General features: G+C 44.3%; 1 protein-coding gene across 3 annotated transcripts in view; it reads left to right on the plus strand.

Moving 5' to 3' along the window:
• The window catches only part of Hgd (homogentisate 1,2-dioxygenase), a 47,586-nt gene that overhangs the window by 10,068 nt on the left and 10,187 nt on the right, over window positions 1-27,331 (plus strand). For all 3 annotated transcript variants that reach the window (XM_087899995.1, XM_087899999.1, XM_087900000.1), the window contains 7 exons: window positions 1,883-1,988; window positions 16,636-16,695; window positions 18,552-18,643; window positions 20,559-20,593; window positions 21,399-21,478; window positions 22,339-22,438; window positions 24,527-24,651. In XM_087899995.1, coding sequence (XP_087756121.1) covers window positions 1,883-1,988; window positions 16,636-16,695; window positions 18,552-18,643; window positions 20,559-20,593; window positions 21,399-21,478; window positions 22,339-22,438; window positions 24,527-24,651 — 598 coding nt within the window. The remainder of the gene's footprint in view (window positions 1-1,882; window positions 1,989-16,635; window positions 16,696-18,551; window positions 18,644-20,558; window positions 20,594-21,398; window positions 21,479-22,338; window positions 22,439-24,526; window positions 24,652-27,331) is intronic.

The following is a 27,331-nucleotide window of genomic DNA, read 5'->3' on the forward strand; positions in this document are numbered from 1 at the left end:
GGGAGTTTGCTAAACTCAGCTGAAAAATAAGGGACACTAGGCATGGCTCACCCATCTGCTTAGAATGCTCCAAAGATAGACACAAGAAACATAGGAAAACACTCAAACCTCCAGCAGGAAAGTCTGGCCCTGCCTGCCTATGGGTGGGTCAGCTTCACATTCCCAAATAGCCACCACTCACTTAAACCCCAAAGCATTAGGAACACTCAAACTCAAACTACCAGAGGTTCCATCTATCTCTTGGAAAAGTAAATCTGTAGAGTTTAAATTGTGGTTAAAAACCCGGATGATTAAGAGACGGCAATTCAATAATCATCCAGAAAGTGAGCGCCGAGCGAATCTGCAGTCCTCACAGCCGCCTTAGTACTACAGATGAAGAGGATGGGGTCCAGGAAGTTGCAGCATTCTGGCAGGGCTAAGGCACACATATGTGCTCAGCCCCACAGACCCCTGGGAGTTGGAAAGGTTTGTGAGTCTAGGTCTGACGTCATTGCATTGAGAGCTGGGGGAATGAGATGGCAGGGGAAAAAATTTAGCCCATTTATCGTTCAGATGCTCGTGACTAGACAGGCAAATCCCACCCTAGAGTTTGGACTGCCCTGGAGCCGGTTGAGCACAGCAGGTTTTTCACTGTCACAGAAGTGTCCTCCTCCCTGTCCACTCCTGTAAAGACTTAGTGAGACACCTCTCACCCTCAAGGGTCCCTCAGCAGACTCCTTCTCCCTTCCTTGAATTGGATCTGATCCTAGAGAAGAGGCTAGCTCAGGCCTTGATGTTCACAGACGGCAGAACTTACTGAAGGAAAGGGAAGCCAAGCATCCATAAATACACCACATTAAAGCATGGACGCATGCTTTTTTAACTACACAGTAGAGAAGTGGAATTCTAAAACTTCTCACAATTAATACCAGAAAGACCAAATAGAACTCAACTGGAGTCAACATGGGACTCTACAAGCAATTCTTAGAAAAATTACGAAAGACTGATAAATAAGCAAAGCTTCTTCAACTTTATTCAAAATAAAGGACACGCTTAAAAAAAAGACGCTATATTTCACTTTTAAGAGTATAGTCATTGGAGCTTGAGAGATGACTTAGTGGGTCAAAACATTTGACCTGAGTTCAAATCCCCAATACTCACATAACAACTACAGTTGCACTCCTCTGTAACCTCAGAGCTGGAGAGCACAGAGGCAGGAGGGTTGCCAGAGTGTGTGCAGTAATAATAGCATCCCAGATTGGGGGAGATGTGGGAGATACGTTCTCGGCTGTATCATTCGTGTGAGAAGACAATGCTCCTACAGTTTGCCAATTTTGTGAAATAGATGTGAAAAGTGTTAAGCTCTGTACCTCCAAGGAACAGCCATGAGAAAAGTTGGAGAGCACTGATCACCCACAGGAATTTTGAATATGGAATTATTTCCCCATTGTCACAAATCACTTTTAAAGGACAAAGCAGGTTTTTACTTTAAGAAATAACAAAACCTACTCCCCATCTTCTCTCATGCTCTCCCAAATCCTTGTCCTGACTTGAAAAGCAAGAATTAACATCTCTTCTGTGGATGTTATTGTACATGTCCCTCGTGGTACTTCCTTTTCCCTTACAGTTGTTGGGAAAGGCAATGCTTCATATTTTTTGGCAGTATGTGAGTAGGTAGGAACCAGAGCCTCAACCTGAAGAGTGTGGGCACCATGGAAGGAACGAAGAGACCACAGTTAGGGACAGAGATGGCTACTGAGAATTGAAGAATCGTTGCTTCTCACAGCAAAGTCCACAGATGGTTGTTGGTTGAGTGTCTTCTTGGGGGCACCTCCAGAGCTGGTCTAGGTCCCTCAGAACATTACCCAAAGCTGTGTCTTTCTGTTTTTCTTGTTTCCCTTAGCTGGCTGTATAGGATTCTCCCGTCAGTGTCTCACAAGCCCTTTGAGCCCATTGACCAAGGCCACGTCACTCACGACTGGGATGAAGTTGGCCCTGATCCTAACCAGGTAACCCAGCCTCATGAACTGAAACACACCACAAAGCCTTGGGCAGAAATCCTCACATCTGGGCCCAAGTCACTGAAAACTTAGAGGGTGTTTTAAAGTAAGTGCTGTCAGGTCTGTTTGTGACTCATGCTTGAGTGGGGATCTTGAAACTGATTGATAGATTGTGCCTGTGTGTGATGAACAGGGAAAGTAAGCGTATCTTTTTGGTTTAATGCCATGTAGATAGGCAGGGCCGTGGTTCAGACAGAGACATAGGCCGATCAAACTACCGTAGATTTTTATTGTTAACCTTCACTTACCACGGAATATAGGAAGCATCTTCAATACCGACGTCCTTAAAGAGATACCTCTGAAGTCTGGTATAGGGATGAGAGAATTGCTGCGAAGAATTCTTTAAGTCTTGTAGTGACAAACCGTTATCACATTCTCTTCTGCCTTAGAGACATCCACATCCAATATTTGGGGGGGTCTGGAAGTTTCCCCCAATGATAAGCATTATTCATATTCTTGGCTTGTAGCAATGGCCTAATACTACAATGGACAGAATTCTTTTTTAAAAAAGGAAGTCTGAGACAATTCTTTTTAAGTTTAGGTACATGCCTCTGCTCCCCAGAGTGATATCCTGCAGAGAAGAGCAGACCTGGGTTTGCATCCCTGGCCCCATAGTTACCAGCTGCCCTTGCGCCATGATGCCTCACTTGTAAAATATGATGAAAACACTGGCCTTGCCGTGCTGTCCAGAAGATTACACATGACAGAGCAGGTGTGAAAGTATTTGCCCAGTGCCTGACAGGTTATAGGCAAGGACCATGACTCTGATAGACCGTCCTGATGCAGCCACTTACAGGCTGTGGCAGTCCCTGTAAGCTTCAGAATTTAGATTCAGGTCAATTTAGCTCTTAGTTAGATTTGTTTGTTCGTTTGTTTGTTTGTTTTTCATTCTGAGGATTCTGTCTGCACCTCGACCTCACTTCGCTCCTGAGTCCAAGGAAACTTCTTGCTTCTCCCTTTTGAAATGTTATGGATATTGACATTTCATCGATGCCTGAAAATATCCGCAAATGTACTCCACCTAAACGCTTGGGGTTTGTTTTGTAAGACAAAAGCCAGAAAATGTCAGTCTTTTTGTTTCCCGCGTGCTGGGAATGCCAAGGACTGAGGAGTTTGAAAGCTACATACTCTCCCCATCTAGGACAGGATGGAAGTGTTTGGAGTGGTCTCTAACATTTAGGAATTAGCATGGCAGAACATCTTTATTTCACCTTTCTCCACTTAACCTCACAAAGGGCCATAATATCTGTGCTCGTTCTCTGAGTTCCTGCTCGACCTCTAAATGGGTGAAGTGGACAAAGTGAAGGCTGAGCCGGCAACAGGCAGAGGTCAGGAGAAAGGGAAGCAAGTATAACTAGTGTTTGTGTTGAGGAGGGAGTCACGGCAGAGCGGTTACCTAACAGCCAACAAGTTCCGGTGCTTAGAAACCGTCATCACAAGTTGTCAGAAGCAAGAGACATGGAACTTCGCCGTGGACAAAGATTCCGTCGTGTAGATAAACCCTCCCTGGGAACCTCAGGGTGCTACAGTCAGAACAGTAGAGGACGACTGTCCGGGCTGTGCCTCAGCAGTGACTTTTAGCTTCTTCCCTTTCTCCACAGTTAGTTTTTTCTTTGGTGAAACTGCTAGGCAGGGACCTCGAGACAACTGCATTGCTTGTGGAAGACAGTTTCCCAGTCGGAGAAGGGCGTTCCAGGCCCTCCTTGTGAAAGGGTGCAGCAGATGCGAGTGTGACCTTGACCAAGACAGCGTCTCCATCTCAGCATACCCAAGTGTCACTTTGGGGGTGTCTCTTCCTGAGCCTCTAGAGTTAAATTTCAGAATCTCCGTTCTCTCCCAGAGCTGCCCGTCTGCTTAGCAACAGGACTCTATTTTCACCAGAAAAATAGGAAGCGTGGCACCTATGGGTTTTATAAATGCCAACGTGATGCTTATTATATGCCAGCGTGGGAGGCTTGAGAGGGCATTTGGACCACGGAGAGTTTTCTAGCTCTTTATTCAGGTGGCACAGGAAATGCTCAATTATATGTTCGACAGTTCGCTCTAATAGAGCCAAATCTCCTATCACACAAAGGAACAAAATGGCTATGCAATGGCCAAATATGAAGGAAATTAAACACAAAGGAAATCACCTCTGAAAAGCTCTTTAATCACCCATAAAGTATAGGACATATGATTCTGCACATGCTACCCACAAAAGGACATTCCTTTGTAAAGTAAATGTAGAACCACTGGGCTAGACTAAATGAACACTTCCAGGGCCACGTTCAGTCACTAGGCGGACTGGAGGGATGTGTCAGGGGAGGGCACAGTCATACTTGTGCTAAATGGGGTGGGCCGGAAGTCCTGGGGTCCTTGTCCGTAGTTGTGTGGGCAACAGTGGAACCATTACTTCTTTCATAGGATTTTCTTAGGGCCAGGGTAGGCTTTAAATCTAACCTTTAAGGAAAACATTTAACAGAATCTTCTGCAAGTCTGAGGTACAAGGTCCTTGGGAACAGGCTTTTATCACTCGTTGTTTCCATGACTACTGGGGCACACTTTGTTTCATATGATTGCATCCCTTCTTAAGGTCCTTTCCAGGTACAGGTTACATGTCATAGAATCTGTAAAAACCCAAGTGTAGAGACCAACAGATCTCTGCAATAAAACATTTCCTGTTATTTCTAGAACAGGTGCTAGCCATAAAACGAGAGACAAGGTTCTGGGACAAGCTCCCACATCACCTACAGCCTGGGAGATGGCTAGCAGATGTCTGTCAAGCCAGAACTAAGGGTGTTGCTTAGTAACACAGGGGAAGAAATGCACCACACTGGCTATGGATGGGAGGGGTCAAATAAGACACTGAAGGAGAAAGTCAGGAGGTAGAAGGACAGTCTTCATGGAGAGCTGTGGTCACATCTGGATTGGTTGAGGCTGCAACAATTAATATGTAAAATAGGATTCTGTGGTCCTGGTCATCACTGTGATTAGATTTAAGTCACAGTTTCAATATAAACCGATATTTTGTTGGTTTTGAATTAAATTCCAATTAACTTCTTTTTTTCTTACCACTTTAGCTTCTGTCATTAACTCTGAGACATATCAGAATTTTAAAGTTAACCTTAGGTCAATAGAATTCTTCTAGTTTGAGCCTCTTTTTCTCTCCCCACTGTGTGTGTGTGTGTGTGTGTGTGTGTGTGTGTGTGTGTGTGTGTCTTTCTCTCAGGATGGCTTCAAACTCATGATTCCCCTGCCTCTCAAATACTGAGTATAGGCAGGTGCCACCACACCCAGCCTTGCCTTCTTGAACAAGTATCTAACTTCTAAAATCTCAAATGGTGTAGGAATTAGTAACATAGAAAGTGGAACACTCTAACCCTAGGCAAGAGTCACATGAATTTCAGTTGTATATGCTAAATCATTATATCTAGTATGTAGTACGTTAAATCATTACAAATGGTTAGCATACATTTTGCAAAGAAATTCCTGGCACTGTGTTTAAAAGTCTGTGTCAATGGCAAGAAACCAAAATAGTTGTGTTGGAACTTGACAACCCCTTTCTGATTGACCCCTAATTCACTGACTACCCACTTTCCTGTGTTTTCCACTCTAACACTGAATTATGTTTTTTGTTTTGTTTTGTTTTTTTTCTTTTTTGTTTTCTTTTGGTTTTCAAGACAGGGTTTCTCTGGGTAGCCCTGGCTGTCCTGGAACTCACCCCATAGACTAGGGTGGCCTTGAACTCAGAGATCTGTCTGCCTCTGCCTCCTAAGTGCTGGGATTAAAGGTTTGCAGCATCCCCCTTGGCTTGACAATGTGTTGTTTTCTTCTTGAACTTGGTACATTATCCTTGTTTTGTATTTTTGAACACGTTTTCTATGGCAGCGACCGAACAGCTTTCTCCTCTAGTGTCTCCTCTGCTCACGAACGGGGAGGGGTGTGTCTCGAACCCCTCAGTTCCTTGGCGACACCGGAGTCATAGGAAGAGCAGCTAACTGTCTTCTTGACCTGTGCTCTGAGTCACCTGTCACCTGCTTCCCTTGCCCGATAGACACTCTGGCTATTCCTGTGCACATCTATCCTTTTGTCTCCATTCACTCCTTGACAAGTTAATATCTCTTTCCAATTTTATGCTTCATTAATTAACCACAGCATTCTGCGATCCTCACTTCCCCCTTCACAACCTTTTCCAAATATGTACTCCAGGCTCTCATGAAGGAAGTCTGAGAAAATTATATTTAGGTTTCTCTCTGACAGGCCTTCCTGGTGGAAGCCTGTATGGTAGGTGAGTCTTTACCTGCCAAAGACCAATTTTAATACTTCAGTAACTTCACCAGCTACCCACATGGAAGATCTCTGAGGCTTTGACGAATCAGAACTTGCTTAATACTTCCTCTAGTCTAACCTCAGTCCTACAGGAATCCCCCCATAGGCTGCTGTGACGACCATCCTTGATGCCGTGCCAGAAACCTGGGGACTATCTCATCACAGCCTTCGTCTTTTTTAGTTTACATATGAGCCTGCATCTGAGAATTAGTGGGAACTCTTGAGTGCTTTTACATTCAGTTTTTGGAGCTTAGCTCAGTCCATTAATATCTCATATAAGAAGGACGCCTAATTCTGTTTATCATGTCTCTTCCCCTAACTTGTGAAAGCTCGGAGTTCAATGAGCACATCTAAATCCAATTCAACTTTACAGATTTCAACATGCATTCTGAGTCAGCAATCTCTTTTAGAGGCCAGTCTTCCGGATTTTGTTTCTTATTACAATCCCTAACTTTTGATTGTTGGACAGTCAGACCCTTGACACAGAGAAAGCCGAGACTGTGGAAATTGTCGCTTGGTTCCCAACTAGTATGATTTGGGCCATGTGGGAATTATTTCAGGATTAATTAAAGGTCATATCACAGAACCCCTTCTGTTCACCTCTACAGATCCTGCCATATTGACAGTCTCAGTGTGACTTATTTGATACCTCAGGCCTTCTTCATCCAGCTCTCTCCTTAGATCAGCTGCTCTGCCATACCTACTCCTCTTCCTTTCCTCTTCTTCTTCCACTTCCTCCTCCTCTTCTTTACAGAGTGAACCTGGGTCTTACCCTAAATATGCACTCTACTCCCAGACCTGACAGACATCTTAAGAAAATAATTTGACCCCTCACATCCAGCTACACAGGACTACTCCATCCTGTGTAAGTCACCTGCCCTGACTATTCTTAGAGGTAACCCTTGTGCTCAGGGAGCTGAGATAGAGCGATTATGAGTTTAAGTTCAGCCTAGCCTATATAACAAGATACGAACTCAAAAAAAAAAAAGAAGAAAGGAAGGAAAGAAAGAAAGAAAGAAAAGAAGGAAGGGAGGAAGGAAGGAAGGAGGAAGGAAGGAAGGAAGGAAGGAAGGAAGGAAGGAAGGAAGGAAGGAAAGGGTGGAAAGGAAGAGAAACATACTCCACTTCTCCACTTCCTCCTTTTATCCCTGAGATGAAGACCTGTTATGTTTGCCCAGTCTGCCCTTGAACCCCTGGGCTCAGGAAATCTTGTCTCAGCTTCTTGAGACATACTAGTAGGGGACTATTTCCCCACGGTAGGTCTTATCCCCAAGAATAACACACTTTTATTCAAAACTTGCATAAGAGAATCAATGCCTAGGATTCCACCAGTGCAAAATTAACCACATCTAATGTTTTGACTTATTCCTTTTCATTTTAATCCTTGGACATGTGTGTGAACCGGTAATTCCTGGAGTTCCATGCAACCAGGAACAAAAAATAATTGAACACAGTGTCAACACTTACTTGATTCTCCTTGAAACATTAACTAATATCTAATACATGTCCTGAAGCATCTCTCTGTAAAATCCCCTCGCTCAGTTGCACCCAGATTCCATACCTTTTCTGAGCCAGGATCTCTCCCGTTCTCTCGCCTACCCCAAGCTCTTTGCCTTGTCTTCACTGGTTCTTAGTTCAACTTTTCCACACTCTGCCTTCTGTCTCTAGAAAATGGCACTAGTCATGTAGCTTCCCCACCCCCTCTTCCTAAGACATGAGCACATGATGATATCCCTGGTGAGACTGAAGTATAAGGATACCCAGTGAGAAGGTGCAAGTCAGAATTACACCCCATGGAGTAGGGAGGAACAGAGACAGAAACTGTGGATATGAGTAATTTAAAATCAGTATTTGCATGTGTCTTCTGTAATTAGTTTACGATATAGTAGTTTCATATTTGTTTTTTGGCTTTTTTTTTTTAAAAAAAAAAAGCATTATTTTGTACCTTTTCCCATGTCTTATACTTCTGTTGATAGAGTTTTGTTTTGTTTGTTGGTTTTTTTTTTTTTTTTTGGTTTTTGTTTTGTATTTCCCAAGACAGGGTCCCTCTGTGTAGCCCTGACTATCTTGGATCTTGCTCCATAGACCAGGCTGGCCTCGAACTCAGAGATCTTCTAACCTTTGCCTCCCAAGTGCTGGGACTAAAGGCTTATGCCACCAACACCAGGCATTACTATTTTTAAAAAATTAATTAAATTTACTTAGTGTATGTGTGCACGTGCACAAGAGCTTGTGAGTGCACAGGCACGCAAGCGCGCGCACACACACACACACACACACACACACACACACACACACACTCCACAGCACTGCTGTAGTAGACAAGTCAGGATTTCAGTGTCTCCTGCCATCAGGGCCCCCAGCATTTATCTTCGGTTTTCAGGATTGGTGGCAGGCACTTTTGTTGATCATCTGTAATGCTGTGTTAGAACCCACGCTGGTAAATGGATTCTACTGTCAGATTTTGATACTTTCTGTCTTGACTGTCATAAATCATCTGTGGAAATTCCAGTCCTTGTCTTTCCCGCACTCCACAGCATGAACATTGACTTGCCTTTTCTTTTTTTTTCTGAACTGCTGTCCTTCTCTGGGTACCATGACATTGCAGTGACTCAAAACCCACAAAATAAGGACTCTCCAGGTCCTGAACTAGACTATCACCTCCCCCTTGTGGCCATCTCCTTCCTGGAATTGGGGCACTCCTCTTTCCGTGTCTTTCTTATTTTTTTCTCTCTCTCTCTCTCTTTAATTTTTAAACTTTCTTTAAATAACATTTTTTCATTTGTTTTACATACTGACCACAGTTTCCCCTCCCTTCTCCCCACCCCTCCTAGATACCCTTCGGCGCCCTCCCCATCCCAGCTCCCCTCCTCCCCACCCACCATCCCCTCCTCCTCCGCTTGAACAAAGCATGGCACATCAAGTTAACTCAGGACCAAGCTCCTCCTCTCAGAACCAAAAAGATAAGAGTTCGGTTCCCTTCTCTCCTCTTCCCTTTCGCTTTCTCTCCCCGTTGCTCTACGCTAAGGACGCCATAACAAAAGCAAAACGGAACTCGTGGCATCTCCTGCTCAAAGCTCTGCTTCCTGAGGCTGAGGCACGTTTCTTCTTCTGTCTTCTCTCCTCTCCCTTCGGTTTCGTTCCTGTTCTTGCAAGGGCTCCAATCATATTCAGTTACCAACCCCGCCCCCATGTATGCAGTCGCAATTCTAACCCAGTTGGTCATGGTGGCACGTGCCTACAATCCAGCGTTCAGGAGACGGGACAAAAGGATCACAGATTTGATGCCAGTGTTGTGAGACCCTGCTTTAAAAATAAATAAATGGTATTTCTATCACATTCTGGGGATAAGGATGTATGAATGGGGTACAGACCATAATACTCTTCCTCACCCTTTCCTTCTAAATATCAGCTGGTGAATGCTTCCCTTTGTTGGATTCTCTTTGCCACACATACAAAGGGATAGTCACTGATGAAAAATGCCTGGGTGAGACAAGCCAATAGGAAAAATTCCTTAAGCAACTGAGGAATTTTCTAGCTCACATTAAAAAGTTAAAGAGTAGACCACATTTTAAGAAATTTTGTAGAATTTACTCCTGAGATAGCTCTAATTTTTGTTCTTTTCCCTAACTCTAGATAACACAGAACTCATTTCCATTTACCTGGGTTATGATAAAAAGCCTCATAACTGGTCCAATACGGCATCCTCAGCCTATGCCAGAGTCAACTCATTCTCGTCTAAAAGTCTTCAGATCCTGCCATCATCCCTTAGCCGCACTGCCCAGGCTGTCAAGTGCAGGCTCCTACACCAGAGGGAAGAGCCATAATGCACTACCATGAGCTTTTAAACCCTCTACATCTGTGGCTCCCAACCTTGGGAAGCTGCAACCCTTTAATATAGTTCCTCGTGTTGTAGTGACCACCAACCATAAAATCATTTTATTGCTACTTCATAACTGTAATTTTGCTACTGTTATGAATCAACAAAAGGCAAATATTTTGGAGGTAGATGTTCGCCAGAGGGGTCATGACCTACGGATTGAGAACCAGTGCTCTGTTCCTTGCTATGTCCCCTGTTTGCCAGCCACACTTGGACCATCACTATTCCAGGAAAATGGGCTAAATTGTTCTGCCTTAAGGCTTTATGCTTTTTTGTCTTCCTGGAATGTTCTATATCCTTATAAACATCTATCTGTCAAACCCCACGAATAATTTAAAACTGGTCTTAAATCTAAATATACAGCTTTCTTCCATTGCCCTCGAGCATTTCCTAGGGTGTTAGAGAGGAGCACATATCTCTGTGGTCTCTCTCTGGTCTGCAGCACCTAGCGCACACCTATTTCCCAAAACTGCAAATATTTGTTGAGCGTATTCCCTGGTAGCTCAGATCTCACCATCCTATAAATAGACAGGATTGCATTTCCCTAAATGCATCTTCTGGCACTGGCCAGCTCTGCAGTGCACATTGCCTTGTGGGGCCTTTTTGGACAGCTCACTAGATCTTCCGTGCAGTTCGCCTCTATCAACTGACATTTCACTCCTTGGAAAGATACTGGAGCTGTCTACAAATCAAATGATTTCGTGTCTACAGCTGTCAAATAGGCCTTGTGCCAGGACACATCCCTGAAGGAATGCGTCTAGTTATGCATCTCTTCCAAAGTCATTTCCACTGTTTATTTTCCTCCTTGGGAATTCTTCACACTTTGGAGTCTTCTGCAATGTTCCCAGAGTGGCACTGATGGGCAGGGGTGGGATTTGTAGGCAGTGAGGCCCTTAGGTCAGTGGGGGTCTAGTCTCAAAGGGGATTACAGGCGCTCACCCTCTTCGTCTCTCCTTTGCTCCCTGCCTCCTGTGGTGAACCATTTCCTCCATTCTAATATTCCACCCTCCTCAGAAGCCCTAAAGCCTGGGGCTTCTCAGTCGTATACTAGACTCTCTAAACCTATGAATCCAAATAAACCTTTCCTCTTTGTAAACTAAGTGACTCCGGTGTTTCATTATAATGGAAGGCTGACTAGCAGACTTAGACCGCAACACTGGATAATGACTACAGAATCCTCAGCTTTGCATTCAGGAGCAAAGTCACATTGGGAATCTAGGTCTCCATCCATGATGACTCATTTTTTTTTAAGTTCCATGAAAGACATTAGAAAGTCTAAACAAATTATTGTGACTTGGATCCTTTGTATCTGTGCTCTTGCCCATTGCTCCAAAGATATCCAGTGCAAGCAATAGTCTTGTCTCTCTCCACATAAATTATAGTTCCTTTTCTCCTGAGATTGATAGGTTTGCCGAAGACTTCTGTGAGTCACTCTTTATTTCCTCCACCCCCTCTTCCCTCCTTGGTCTAAAAGTCAACATTTATCCTGAACCTCCTCCAACCACGGCTGCAGCTGGCACTGGCCTAAGCATTATGACTGTGCTTTTATCCACAAGTTACTTCAAAGTTCTTGGATGGTGTTACCAGCTTGGAATAACATGTCTGCCTCTAGCCAACCCATGTGAAGAGAACCCAGGTCACTCAGTGGAGTTGAGTCCGTGGAAGTTTGGGACGGAGTCAGTGAATCAAGGGCTCTAAGTCTTGAAAGGGATCTTCATATCATCCAGGCAAACTTGAGTCTTCTAACTTCAGACATATTTAGGCTTCTCTCTGGTTTCGTTTTCATCTTGGGCATGAATTTTGAATCTCCTTCATTAAATGTTAACAGGGATCCTCTCATCGCCCTCCTTTGGAAATGTTGAAGAATTTTTTGTTCAAACGTTGAGCGTTCTTGGAAATGCTTTTCAAACTCTTTTACCACCTCAATTTTCATGAATAAAAGTTTATTCTCCAATGGAATTTGCACAAATGAAAAACAAACCATGTGACGCCCTGATAGTCCTGAAGGAAACAGATGTAGGAAGCCAAGTCATGGTGGGACTTCAACATCGCTCTCTCAGTAGTTGGCAGAACCACTGGACAAAAAATCAGGACAGTTGAGCAACTTTGTACACGTATGAGGGACTGACTCACACATTGGAAATAAATTTGGACTTTTATAAGCAATGTTCTTCACGTTTATACCATTCAATAAGTATGCATTCAAACATACTAAAGCCTAGATATCATGTCAGAGACTATAAGCTATTCCATTGTTTTTGAAAGACAATTAAATTCCATAAGGAAAGAGCTATTCAGTGGTTATACATAGTATGAAAAAAATGGTTATGAAACTGTAGCATTATATTATGCCATTGGCTGGGCCTCTTAAATAACAGGAATGGTACCCTCTAGGGTTGGAGGCTGGGAGTCTAATAACAAGGTCTGAGAAGGGTTGATGTCTGTTAATGGCTTTCTTCTTTACTTTGTTTGCTTGCTTGTTTGTTTTTAGATAGGTTTTCTTTGTATAGCCTTGGATGACCTAGAACTTTCTTTGTAAACCAGAATGGTCTTGAACTCACAGAGATCCACCTGTCTCTGCCTCCCAAGCGCTGGGATTAAAGTTGTGCACCACCACTGCCCAGCTTCTTTTTTCCTAGGCCGTCTTCCCTTTTGTCTCCACACAGCCTTTCCTCAGACTAGATGTTGGAAATGGGACAATCTATAATTATTTTGGTTTAGTACTCTGGGCTTTATTTCACTACTATTGTTTTTTGACAAGATCTTTGTATATATCCCAGGCTATAAAACCTTCAGTTCTCCTGCCTTGGTCTCCCAAGTGCCTGGATCCTAATTCTTCGTAGTCTGACACTCTTACATCATATTATTTAATTCGATCTTATTTACCACTGAAAGGCCTCACCTCCCAGGCAATCTCACTGGAGGTTGGAGCTTCAGTATATGAATTGGTATTGCATGGGGTTGGGGGAGATGCCAGTTCAAACCGAAGAGTTTTTATCAGTCATGAAGTCCATTGTCAGATGCTCTTCTAGAAGGAATTATAGCTGCTTCCATAGCCCCACTGTGACATATAGAGAAAGCAATCCAAACAGGGAAAATGATTTGCCCACAGAGGCAGTAGCAGAAGCCAAATCTTCGCATTTGCCCCGTGCATGGCCTCTTGGGCGGGGTTTACCAAGGTGACTGCTCTGCAACAAATGCAGTAGATCAAGCTTCTGGCCTCAGCAGGGAATGTTCTGTTCTGCACTCCAAGGGCATTTCTGTCCATCCCTCTTCACAGTCACTAAAACATCACGTCGGATCTCCTGACCTCTTGCCTGAAGATCCAAAGTTGAATTCCTCTTGTGGTCCAAGTCTTATCAGAACAACGTCAGGATCTTTATTATTCCTCATGATATGGGCTCTGTACAATCTACTGCCATCAGACCCAATAGATACATTATCTTTCTCTCTGTAGTGCCATTTGAAGGTGATCATCTTTTACATTAGTGAAGAAAGGCTCATGGGTGCCGTGACTTACTCCATCTGGAATGTAGACCCTTTGATGGCAGGCTTCCTATAGCAGCATGCGGCTGCATTTTCACCCACCACCTCAGCCCCTCTCTCCTTATGGCTGGAGAATTGCAGTGCTACCAGAGACTTCAGAAAAGTCCACAGCGGACCTTGCTAACCCATCAGACCTTGGGGTCGGTCTTCCCCACTCAGGGAAGAGCCTCTTTTCTGTGAGGTGGGGCTTCATTTCTACCCACCGCAGATATTCGACCTTCAGAGAGATTATACGGGTATCCTAGTACAACAGCCAGGTAGCCAGCAGCAATTCACTTGCTACTGTGCTGTCTCCCCGCACCCCATGTGCTTTCTTTCTCTCTCCCTCTCTCTCTCTCCATATATATATATATATATATATATATATATATATATATATGTATATATATACACACACATACACACTTTTATAGTATATGTTTATAAATATGTTACATATAAATATTTATGTGCATATAATATAATTACACATATATACATACAGATGTGTATGTGTATATATATATATATATGTATCAATCATCTCTCCTTCCTTCATATCCCCTGCCCATCTCTCCTTTTTCCTTGGATTTGCTAACTCTTGAGTTTGTATTAAACTTTGCTATTATCTGGAAGCTGGCATTGCTACCACCACATCTAGCTTGAGATGTCACGATTTATTTGGTTTAGCTATACGGTTTTCCTCTTGATTGGGTAGACTTTTCTAAGCATGTTTGGCTCAGTAACCCAGTAGTTACCGAATCTCTGAGTGCGGGTTAGCTGCGCATAGAAGAACGTCTATAAAATGCTGATGCCTGGGTCCCACTTCCAAGGATTCTGATTTAATTTGGTCATGGTTTCAAAGGCTGTCCAGCAGATTCTCATGGGTATCCAGGGTTGAGAATCTCTGGTTAGTGCTGAATGGTTGCCAGGGCAACGATTGATCAGATACTTAAATATCTTCCTCTGGGAAATCTATGGTGATGACTCTTTTTCAGGTGATTTTCCTCCACTGCTGCCAGAGAGAGAGGCGGTAGGCAGTGGCTAGTAGGGGACCATGGTCACCCCTTGGAGCAGCAGCAGTGCGTGGGTGGGGGCGCTGTTCAAAGGGAGAGCATGTGTTGCACAAACACGGGGTTCTGAGTTTGGTCCCCAGCTCACACCACCATCCTACAAGCTCAGTGCTCAGCTATGACCCTTCCTGAAGTCAGGGGAATTTTCTTCTAGGTCTGAACTTGGCAGGATATTTAACTTAAAGGGGTGTTTTAACAATGGCCGTATTTTGGATCGCTACAACTTGGAGGAAATGCGACTGGTATCTGGTGGGCAGGGGCCAGGGGCAGTGCTAAGCATCTCTCTGTGCATAGGGCAGCTCTACAACAAAGAATTACCCAGCACAAAATGCCTCACATGCCAATGGTTGAAAAGCCCCTGCTAGATCCTTGCTCTTTGGGTTCCCCTGGGTCCCAAGAAGTACCATCATGAATAGAACCAGCCCGCATTTGAATTCTACTTTAAGCACAATTTCAACGGTCTTTTTCAGACCCGCATTTTGCATCCCTTTGAAGTGGTCCCAGAATGTCATCATTCCCTTTGCTTTTAAGAAATGATGGATGCTGCCTGACTGCAGGGATCAGAGGCAGGATAATCCCAGCAGCACCTTTCCCATTGATGTTCCCTTTCCTGTCTGGCAGCCTTTTCAAAATACAGAATGACAGTGCCCAGGACCTTGATGGAACCCTTGCCCATCCAATTTTCACCAGGTATAGCAGCCAATGAAGCTAGCCCCAGGGTGCAGGTCACTCCGGAAGATGTGCCCTGGGGCTACTGGGCAGATGAGCTCGCAGCCTGGCTGCGTCAGGCCCTGTCTACACCGACTCATAAACACTGCGCTGATGTTTTGAGAGCGACCTATACCTGTTGATTTCTTCCCCCCACTCCCTTAGATCAGTTCGTTATTGAATTAAAGATGATTGAGATTTAAAGGGAACCATTGGGCAGCCTGGGGACAAACCCAAGGTTTGGGGAAGAAATTGAACCGGGCACTACATTTACCAAATCCAATCTCAGCTGGATGCATTTTTCTTTCTCTTAAGGAAATAATTCAAAACTGCAAGGGCTGGAAGTAGAAGCAGAACCTTCGCCTGCAGTGTCAGGAGCCCACACAGAGAGGCTGGCATGCCAGGAAAGGGAGCCGATTATAAATAGCATGAAAGCGGCATCAGTCAAAACTCACAGATGTGCCTGAGTGAAATGCTAAAAGAAACACCTTCTGAGAGAGGGAGCGATGGCTTCTCTTTATTTTTATAATTGAAAGCACTAAGGAACAAAGGCACTTTATATTCATATTAAATATACCCACCCCGACATCACACAGAGAGAAAGGTACAGAGGCCTATGGCATTCACTCACACACACACACCTCCATCACACACAGAAACACACACCCTAATAGCACATACAAACAAGACATATACCCCTACAGAGCATACACGCACAGCAAGAGAGGGATACACAGCCCTACAACGCACATATAGACACACACACACACACACACACACACACACCTATAGTACATACATAGAGATATACACCCTATGGAGCATGTGTGTGTGAGTGTGTGTGTGTGTGTGTGTGTGTGTGTGTGCACGCACACATTCATGGACACACACGAGAGAGAGAGAGAGAGAGAAAGAGAGAGAGAGAGAACCCCTTTAAAGAAATGATGGCTAATCACTAGTTCTAACAGAACAAAATCACAAATGGCCAGGACCTCGCAGAGGGAACAGTTGTCTTTTTTTTCTCTGTGAATTGAATCTGTTTAATAAGCCTATGGTCTCTCCCTGTGAAGTCATTTTCCTGTGTGGGTATTTCTTTTTCCAGCTTCGATGGAAACCATTTGAGATTCCAAAAACGTCTCAGAAGAAAGTGGACTTTGTGAGCGTAAGTCAATCTTCTCCATGCCTTCCACTGCCCTCCTGTGTCCTGCGGTGAGCTAGCTAACCATCTGCTGTCGGAATGCCAAGCAGAGCAGCCTGAACCAGAGGCAGCAGACACACCTGTGTGTAGCATGGGGGCTGGCTGAGGGATGTCTTACTTACAGGCGCCATATGGCTTCTGACACCAAAGGGCACCCAGGAGTATTTTACCTCACAGAAAGGCCAAGGAGAGCAAAATATCCTCCCTATGGCACTTCTTCTTTGGGTCAGAACGGGCAGTCTGGTTCATAGTGCCTTTGATGGTCTGGTGACGCCTATTTTTTTATTTACGTGTTCAGTTATTTTCTTGTTACCTTTAATTTGGGAGTTTGGGGGTTTTGTTTATTTGGTTGGCTGGTTGGTTGGTTTGGTTGAGATAGGACCTCCCCCTGTAGCTCAGGCTGGCCTTGAACTTACAACAGTACTCTTCCCTCAGTCCCAGGTGCTGGGATTACTGCTATGAGCCGCTATGCCTGGCATAACCTGTGTGTTTTGACTGGGTAATATAAACTACACCAAATTTCACGGACAATTACATTGAAATGCAATGGTAAAAATATTTCAAGAAAATAAATTGTATGTGTTTTATAGTTGCACACATAACTATGATCTAGTTAATGTACTAGACCTATGGGGGAAATCCACTCACTGTAATATGAGCCCAAATGATGCTTTGAGATGCCTGTAATGAAGGCTATAAAAATGTCCCTGTCACCATCGAAGTGACAGCACTTCCGGTACTGCTGCGGTTTGCTGCCTGCATTCATAATGTTTGAAGGACGTGATAAATTCCACTCAGATTAGTAAAAAATAAGGACAAACTATGTTCCCATCCAAGAACTTGAAACCCCTGAAATGGATGCCGGGGCTAAGATGGCAACAACTCAGTGCCAACTGGCTGCCCTCCTCGATAGTTAAAATGTTGGCAGTTTGGGGACACCTGCACCCACAGCAAGGAGTGTGTGGGAGAAGGGACAGGAGCTGTCGGGGGGCCAGTGCTCCTGAGGGCAGAGGAGGGCAGAGGAGGGTTCTGCAGGCCAACTTGGCTCGAGTCTTACCTAGGGAAACTCCAGGTGCCCCACGTTAGCCCAAACTGTATCAATCATCTTGAAGCCTTTATCCTTAGAAGCGTCCCTATGGCTTGTGAGGACACACTTTAGTAGACCTCAAACTTATCAGTTAATGTCTATGGGTATCTGAGGAGCAGTACCCTCTCTGTTTTGGCTCCCTACCTGCATGTTTGGGGCAGAGCGACGTTAGAAGTCAACCCGCTCTCCCCACCACACACACACACCAGTGTCAGGGCTTCTTGCACTGTGGGTTGTCTGGTCCTATAGCAAAAGGACTTGCAGTTAGTCCCAAGGTCTGCTCTTCTCTGCTCTGCTCTGGGAAGAGTAGCCTGGCTTTCTCCACAAGAGAGAGTGCCCCAGGGTGGGGTGGACTTGAGGGGCACTAACTGTCAAAGGAAGCTTCAGATCCTCTCTCCCTCCCCCAAGCCTTCTACCAGGTACCACCTCCTTCCTCCGGGTTTATCACAGTGATAATCAAATGTCAATCTCAAATCCACTTAAAGAAATGACATTATGTTCTGTAAGTTCATCTGACTTGGCCGTTAAGACTTCAGACAAGGTCGACTGGGATCTAGGATGGGACACAGCCCACCAAGTGTAAGTCAAGACATTTCAGGCAGCCTAGCTCCCAGTGCCTCCTGGGACATTCTCAACAGGAAGAAGACTAGAATCTGCTAAGCATCATGACTCTCAGGGGCCAGGGGGAGGGCTGAGTCTCTTAATCACTACTGCTTCTCCCCTGCTCTCTCAGGGGCTGCACACCTTATGTGGAGCTGGAGACATGAAGTCTAACAACGGGCTTGCTATTCACATTTTCCTGTGTAACTCCTCCATGGAGGACAGGTAAGAGGTTCAGGGCTGGGGCCTGGTAGACCCATCCCTCGGGGCCTGTTGGCCAGAGAGTGGAGGCCTAAGAGAGTCACACGTGCACAAACACTCCCCTCTCAGAGAAATGTTGGCGTGTGTTTCCTGATAATGATATCAAATAAGCATTTCTATGTTGACTGGTTCTGAAGACCTAGACCAAAATGTCTTATAACAGCGTAGGCAGAAAGGAGAGGTTAGGACCATGTGATGAAGAAGTTCAAGTAAGTAGAACTAATTTAAATTTAAATTTTTAAGATTTCCTAGTATTTTTCTTTTGGGCCACCAACCAGCTTCCAGATCATGACACAGGAACTTATTAGTTTCGAATGTTTGGTCTAGCTTAGGCATGTTTTTTGACGAACTCTTTTAACTTAAACTAATCTTTTTTTTTTTTTTAATTTACCTTTTGTCTTGGGACTTTTTACCTTTTTTTCTCCTTCTCTATATCTTACTTTCCTTGCTTCTAATGTCTGTCTGTCTGACTGCTGCCTGGCTTTCTGCCTCTCCTATCCTTTCTCTGCCTAGTTATTGGCTGTTCAGCTCTTTAGTAGACTAATCACGTGCCTTGTGCAAGCACAGTGAAACAAATGCAACACATTTTTACATAATTAAACACTTATCTTTATATCGTTAAACAAATATAACACATCTTTACATAGTGAAAATAATATTCCACCATGCTCTAGGGCTCACGTCCAGAGTCACATTGCAAGAGCAGTTGTGCAGGCAAAGGATCTGCTTTACCTGATAACTGGTAGCTTTGTGTAAGCTTGGTGTTCCTGCACATAGAAGTTTCCTTATTGTTTTTGTACAGGGGGGTGCATGTCGTAGCACATGTGTGCAGAAGACAACTTGGGGACAATGTGGGGGGAGGGCTTCTTTTCTTCCTTCATGTGGTCCCACGTTTCAAACTCAGATCCTCAGCCTTGGTGTCAGGTGGCTTTACCTGCTGGGCTATTTTGTAGGTCCCTATAGTCTGCTTTCTTTGCAATTTGAAGAAGTAAATGCCATTTCTACCTTTTCTTCGGAAAGCAGACTGTTGTAGCAGCTTTGCACACGACTCTAGAACTACACCACTGTGCCTGAAGCCTAAATCTGGTCTTGCTGACTTAATGAATTTGTGTGAGCTGTTCAAATCTTTAAAAAAATTGTTTTATTTTTATTTCATTTTATGTGTCTCAGTGTCTTGCCCTCACCATGTGTGCCCAGTGCCTGTGGAGGTTAGAAGAGGGTGTTAAACCCCCTGGCACTTAGGGACGGTTGTGAGCCACCATGGAATTGCTAGGAATAGAACGTGGGTCCTCTCGAAGAGAAAGAAATGCTTGTAACTGCCGAGCCATCTCTCTCCTGCCCTAGCTGTTCTACTTTTTGAATCACAAACCAAAGCCAAGATCACAGCCTTGTGAGACGCTGGAGACCTCTCTTTGGGTCTAGCTCTGTGTCAGGTCACCTCCCTTCTCCACTTACGTCACAATGGCCTCACTTTAGTTCTCTCAAGAAGGCCTTCTTGCCCCACTGCACCTAACCTGCTTCTCCTTTTTCCTGGAGTTTCTTCTCTTGCTGAAATGATGCCTTTGACTCTCTTGTCAGAAGTCCCATCTGTAGGGAGGCCTTTGTTTTCTCCTCAAACCAGCGCAGGTCCCCAGTCCTTCGTGACCCTGAACTTGACCTTCCCAGCACCAGTATGCCTCGCAGTGATGAAGGTCTGCAATCTGCCGTTCCTGTTGCACTCTGCTAGATTTTTAACTCCTCAGGGAGGGCTTCTGCTGGCCCTTTTATACCTAGCACCTCTCCTGTGGAAGGCACTAAATAATAATTTATAGAATGAGTAGACGCGTCCAGATTATGTTAAAACTGAAAAGAATGACAGGAAGCACTCTGTCTTTTTCAGATGCTTTTACAATTCAGATGGGGATTTCCTGATTGGTAAGTTCCTAAGCAGGAAGACTGACAGAGTCCTAACCCTGCGCTGCTTTCCAGGTTTTGTTGTTAATGTTGTTGTTTTGCATTTTACTTGCCTGCGTTCTCCCAACTGTTTTATTAAACGAAGTGCCATCTCCAGACACCACTGGTGGTCTGGAAAAGATTCCTAGCATACTTCAAAGTCTCTAATGTATGTTCTGGGCTTTCTGCCTGTGGCTGTCTCTGTTGGGCGTCTCTCATGTGGGAGATCTTGGCAGATGAAATGAAGTTAATAACGTATGACTAACTTATTAGGAAAATTCTATTTGCTTTTAAACTCACCCAAGGAAAGCCCATTTGTCATCAATAACCACCACTCAGATAAAAAAAAAAAAAAATGAGACCATTTAAAATGTTAAGGCCCATCAGAGATTTTTCTGGTCTTTCCATGGTGGTGTTAGTATCAGTATTAGGGTGTGAACATTTCACATAGTCGGTAGACATGCAGACACCCAGCATTCCCACTGACATGTCAGAAAAAAGTGATTTTCCATGCTATGTCCATGGATCAGTTCACAAAAGTGCATATATACAAGCTCCTCAACAGGGGTCGGGGTGGGAGGGAGGACTGAGATTTTGAAGAACTTCCCAAACCATCTAGACAGTAAAACAGTTAACTGGCATTGTCAGAATATAACTTACTCCCAAGAGACACAATAAAGGTCTCCTCATTTGCAATAGCAACCAACTACAGCCCTTAAGCCTTCAGGTTCTCCCTTGAACAGGGTGGCTCACTGCTGCACTGTCTTCTTTTTCTCCCTTTTGCCAGTTCCCCAGAAAGGGAAGCTTCTCATTTACACAGAGTTTGGCAAGATGCTCCTGCAACCCAACGAGATCTGCGTCATTCAGGTTGGTAATGAGCCCCTCTCCCCGCTGCCTCTCCCTAATCTGGGAGCCATCAGATGTTTCAGCTGCCGCTATTTCTAATGCTAAAATGTCTCTGTCATGTCTGGGCAACAGGGAGGAATGTGAGTCACACAGCCGGCTTCGGGGTGTGCGGCCCAGTGCCTGCTTTGTTTAATATAGCACACAATCCCAAAGCAGAGAATGTTTATCCCTTCCCTTCCCTAAATGTTTGTAGTCTGCTTGATGCTGTATCAGAGAGAGGAGATAGTGAAGATATTAAAAATTTTTTTTTCTAGTTGGAAGCTGCTGTTATTTCTGGACCCAATGAGAGGTTATTGTGGGCACGATTAAGAATTAGATTTTTCTTTGTAACCCATCTTTAATCTGCTTACCTTTCACAGTTGTCTTAGTTGGGGTTTCTATTGCTGTGAAAAGGCACCATGACCGCTGTGACTCTTATAAAGAAAACACTTAATTGGGGTGACTTGCTTACAGTTTCAGAGGTTCAGTCCATCATCATCGTGGCGAGGAGCTTGGTGGGCGACAGGGAGCACGGTAGCGTGAAAACAGACATGGTGCCAGCTACATCTTGACCAGAAGGCAACAGGAAGTCGACTGAGACACTGGGTGGTATCCTAAGCATAGGAAACCTCAAAACCCACCCCCACAGTGATACACTTCCTCCGACAAGACCACTCCAACAAAGCCACACTGCCTAACAGCGACACTCCCTAAGATTATCGGGGCCAATTAGATTCAAACTACCACAACAACATGCCTGGAAACGCAGCCACTTTACTTCTGCATCTAACTGCAAGGATATGACTTATTTAAGAGGCCACGTTTGTGTTTCTGTCCTCCAGAGAGGAATGCGATTCAGCATCGATGTCTTCGAGGAGACCAGGGGCTACATCCTGGAGGTCTATGGCGTCCACTTTGAGTTACCTGACCTGGGACCCATTGGTAAACCTTCCCTCTAAGCCTCCCTTGAGATAGATGCATCTTTCTCCATCTCTTCCACTCTCCACTTTCTCTCTCCAGACAACTGCCTCAGACCATATGCCTTCCTATAAAATGCACGGATAACAGAAAATGACCCAAACCAATCTACTCTAAGTTTCTCTAAAATAACACCACAGAACAATGAGGGTAAAGGCATTAATGGGTTTCTGGTTAGATATTATATATTTCAAAGGACACAGAGGGGATCCCAAGAATAGCTACAAAGAATGAGATCTGCAATTTGAGTAAATTCTTTTGGCTTTTGTTCTTTTGTTTTTTGTTTGTTTGTTTTGTTTTGTTCTTTGTAAATCAGGGTCTCTTATATCCCAGGCTGACCTCTAACTCTCTGTGTGGATGAGAACAACTTTTAACCTCTAATCCTACTGCCACTCCTTCCTGCGTACTGAGGTTATAGGCGTTTACCACCATGCCAGTACCCTGCAGTGAAGAGGACTGAACCCAGGGCTTCAGGCATGCGAGGCAAGCACTTTGTTGCAGACTGAGCTACATCCTCCTCAGGCCTGAGATTTGATTAATTTTTGATGACACATTAAAGAGAAGAGGGAAGGGAACTACTTAAGCAAATACATGCTAATGAGAATGAGCTTTGTGAAGAATTGCTTTCTGAAGTCAATGAGCTGTCAAAATGGCCGGCCTGGGTTCTAGTCCCATGAAACAATGGAACAGACTGGGTGACACGCGGCCTTTGAGGATCACATTCCTTCTGAGCACACTCCACAAAATCCACACACTTAACACACTCAACGATTGGATCACTTCACGCTATGAAGAAGCTAGAAACAACAGCCGCTATGTGGTAGATTAAAACTTCCTGCTCTCCCTGCCCCTGCCCTTACAACAGCTGAAGGCACGGGATGCAGGAGGGGAGGAAAGATCTTAGGAGTAATTGTTTTCAAGCCTCCCTTGGAGAAAAAAAGGGAGCCCGGGAATTTGGCCCCTAGTTTCATCCTGAGCTGCACCTCCCAGTTCTTTCCTTCTGTGTCAACAGCTTTTCAGAGCAACAAGGACAGGCCAGCCTGTGCCTTCTGGTCACTCCCCTGGGGAACCAAATATTCAGAGGAAGGTGGGAGGCAGCAGAGAGGCAGCTGGAGCCATGGTGGGCCGTCTGTCATCCTGCCTGCCACCCACTCTTCCCACTTTGGTCTCACTTCCTGCTGCTGTACAGGCAGCTGAGCCTTCAGGTTCCACGGAGCATGTACCCTCTGGAAAATATATATAATTTACTAACCAGCTGGGGGCTTTTTTTTTTTTAACCCCAGGAGCTGGAAATGATAAAACACTCCCCAGGCCTCTCCTCTCTGAGTTAAATTATGTTTTTGCACTTACGCTTTTTCATATTTTGTCTTTTGATTTATTTCCTTTCTCCGGAGGGAACACTCCCTCCTGAGCAAAGCTAAACAGGCAGGTCCTCAATTCGTCCTCTCTGAATGGCAGGCACATATTTTTCATGCTGGACAGCAGCTTTATAATCCTGGCTTTTGAGTTCTGTCTACCAGGCAGAGGCCTGCCTGGGACAATAGCTTGTAGCCTTTTTATAAGACATCAAGGTCTAAGCGTGTGTTGGAGAGAGTCTCCGGGCTTCCTTGGACAGAGATCTGCTGTTCTCTCAACTCTTCCCCTCTTCTCCTCTCTAGTTCCTCCCTTGCCCTTGCTCTCACCTGTGGTAAATGAATAGTGATATGGTAATGATTATATAAAAAAAAATGACCCACAATCACTCTTCAACTTTAGAAAACAATGCTGTTTATGAGGATTTTTGAAATTTTCTGCTTTTTACCCCAAACTCTTGGATCTTTCTACAAATCTACCAGATTGAGATCCAACAGATTCTGTTTTGCTTGGGATTGAACCTAAAGGCTCACATATGCTGGGCAGGCACTCAGCCATAGCCCCAGCTGGAAATCCAGCAAGGATTTTGATGATAATTTGTGAAATGACTTTTGACACAGAAGAAGGCCTTCCCCTTTGCGGGCGTCTTCACTTTGACTTTGGAAATATCTAAATGGGGCTCGGGTTACTGTGTTCTAGGAGCAAATGGCTTGGCCAATCCTCGTGATTTCTTGATCCCTGTTGCCTGGTATGAAGATCGTCAAGTGCCAGGTGGCTACACTGTGATTAATAAATACCAAGGCAAGCTGTTTGCTTGCAAACAGGTAAAGTATGACTGTTGGTAGCCAGAGGGTGAATGTGGAGTTATGAAGCACCAGTTAAAAGCCAAGGCCAACATTAGGTACATTACACACATCCTTTTGTCTATTGTTTGTTTGTTTGTTTTTCTAGGCAGGGTTTCTCTGTAGCTTTGGAGCCTGACCTGGAACTCGCTCTGTAGACCAGGCTGGCCTCAAACTCACAGAGATCCACCTGCCTCTGCTTTCAGAGTGCTGGAATTAAAGGTGCGCCACCACCGCCCAGCACATCCTTTTGTCTTTATCACACTACTAAAGTACTGCAAATTACGTACTGCTTGCCTTCCTAGTCATGAAAATGGGTCAGACAGCAATAATTAATTCAGCCATGTCCCAGTAAGCGATAGAACCAGGGTTAAAACCCCCAACTATTAGACTACGGGTTATGCTCTTTCTTTCTACCATCTAGCAATGGAAATTTGGCACTATGCAGGTCTCTGGAAATGAAATGGGGAACATGCCATAGAGGCCACCTAATATGTTCTGAAAAAGAAGATGAATCACCACAAAGATCAGCCAAGATTGATATTCCTCAGTGACAACCTCATTTCAAATACAAGTGATTGGTCGTTGATCCAAAACAAAGAGAATTCGCTAATTAACTTCAATTATCCCAGAGACCTAGTAAACTCAGAACATGAAATCACAGGCAATAATATAAATTAATTCTGAGAGATGGCAACATTCTGTCCCTTCTGAAAGAGTGTCATATGAAAATATATATATAATCTATGCTATAATATTATATGACTTCTTGTTCATTTTTTTTTTTTTGAGACAAGGTCTCATGTAGCCAAGTTTGGCCTTGAATTTGCTTTGTAGCTGAGAGTGACTTTGAACTCCTGACCCTCCTTCTTCTGTCCCCCAAGAAAGGACATTTTGAGTGTGCCCCATTATTCCAGGCTATTATTATGTGTTGTTACTTAACTTCTTGAGAGCAAAATGTTAGAACAGATTAATCATATAATGAAAGGCATCCAAAGAGCCCTTCTGTTGCTATTGTTTGCTTTATTGTTTTATTTGTCTGGTTTGTTGTCTACGTTTGCCTGGCACACGTTATTTTCCTTGACTAGCACCACAAAGCCATGCCAACCAGCAGAGACTAAGCAGTCTGAAACTTCAGCTTAAGCCCTGGAGCAAACAGTCATGTGTCATCCTCATGAACTCCAGGGCAGGAATTTTCATAAGTAGTTCAGGGAACGTTTGTAGAGAAAGCCACAGAAAGCCTTGTTTAAGATGCTTACACCTACTTGAATTCTCTCATCTGGCAAAAAGCGTTAACCTCTGGGGGATCCGAAGAACAAATCTGCATGAGCTTTAAGTATGCTTCCCAGACTATTATTATTTTACACTCAGTTGATGAAGGGCCTCCATTCTAGCAGTAGCCAGCAGCTGCTGTAGAAAGAAAGCTTTCTACTTCCCAGGGGAGCCTTGTGATGGTCCCACTGGCCCGTTCTCCTCTGTCACGGTCTGTGTCTTGGGGGACTGACATTTGTCCGCAGAGTAGCCTGGGCTCCGTAGTCTACTGTCTGCTGCTCAGTTCAACTGGAAGAAACTTGATGACAGGAGAGAGGATAGTTGGACATTTCTTCATTGCTTCCTCCCTACTGAAGACATGAATAGGGCCTGGTCTATCTCCTGTTGAGTGGTCTCAGTGTGGGGAGTCAGTTCATTGCAACTTGTAAAAGCTGATGTGCACACATCTGTGCCACCTGGGGCTCAGCAGCGTCGTACTGGGACTCAAAACCAGATCTCAGTACTAAAGGCACTCAACATTGTTTCTTTGTGTTTTTCTTTTCACCCAAAAAAATATTATTAGGGGGAGATAAATATCATGGTGAGAGTATTCATAGCACAGATATTAGAAAATACTATAATTCAGAGCCTTGTTTCCCCAAAGAACCAGCTACAAATATTTACAAATTACTTTTCTTCATGGCTCTGGATTCTGCTGGCATCCTATAACATTACTTTCCCTTCCTCTTTCTCATGACTAGGAAAGCCAATGCCTTCCCTGTGGTAAGGCTCAGGAACCTCAACACTTCTAATCAGTCCACTTAGCCCTAACCATGCGTTTGCGCAGACTTTTCCCTTAAATTGTTTTCTTTGTTCTCAAGAATATCATAATTACAAAGACATGCGATCATATTCATCCCCATATCCCCCTTCCTCTCTCCACATCCCCTTCAACACATCTAACTCCCAACTTCACATCTTTTAACTTTTTTATTGTTTATATCCCCTAATTACAGTTAGTGCTCCCTATATGTGCACAGATGTAGGGCCACCCACAGGAACATGGGAATCCTACCAGTGACACATCTTCAGTGCCTGGAGGCCTGGAGATCATCCACGTCATTTATATCAGAATTTTGGCTAGCTTGCCCTTATGCACATCTTGCTGCTATGAGTTCGTCAGTTTGGCAGCCATGTCATGTCTAGAAGGCAATCTTTCCCTATATTCCTTCCCATCTCCCAACTCTTATATTATTTCTGCCTCTTCTTCTTTCAAGACGGTCCTTGAGCCTTGGTCTGGCTGGGTGGGCATTGATATAGATGTCCCATTTACGGTTGAGCATCTTTTATTCTCAGTATTTTGACCAGCCATATACCCTGAACTTTAGACTATTCTTTATTGAATCCTCTT

The sequence above is a fragment of the Myodes glareolus genome, chromosome 2, assembly GCF_982192425.1.
Source record: "Myodes glareolus chromosome 2, mMyoGla1.1, whole genome shotgun sequence".
In the NCBI taxonomy this organism is placed as follows: domain Eukaryota; kingdom Metazoa; phylum Chordata; class Mammalia; order Rodentia; family Cricetidae; genus Myodes; species Myodes glareolus.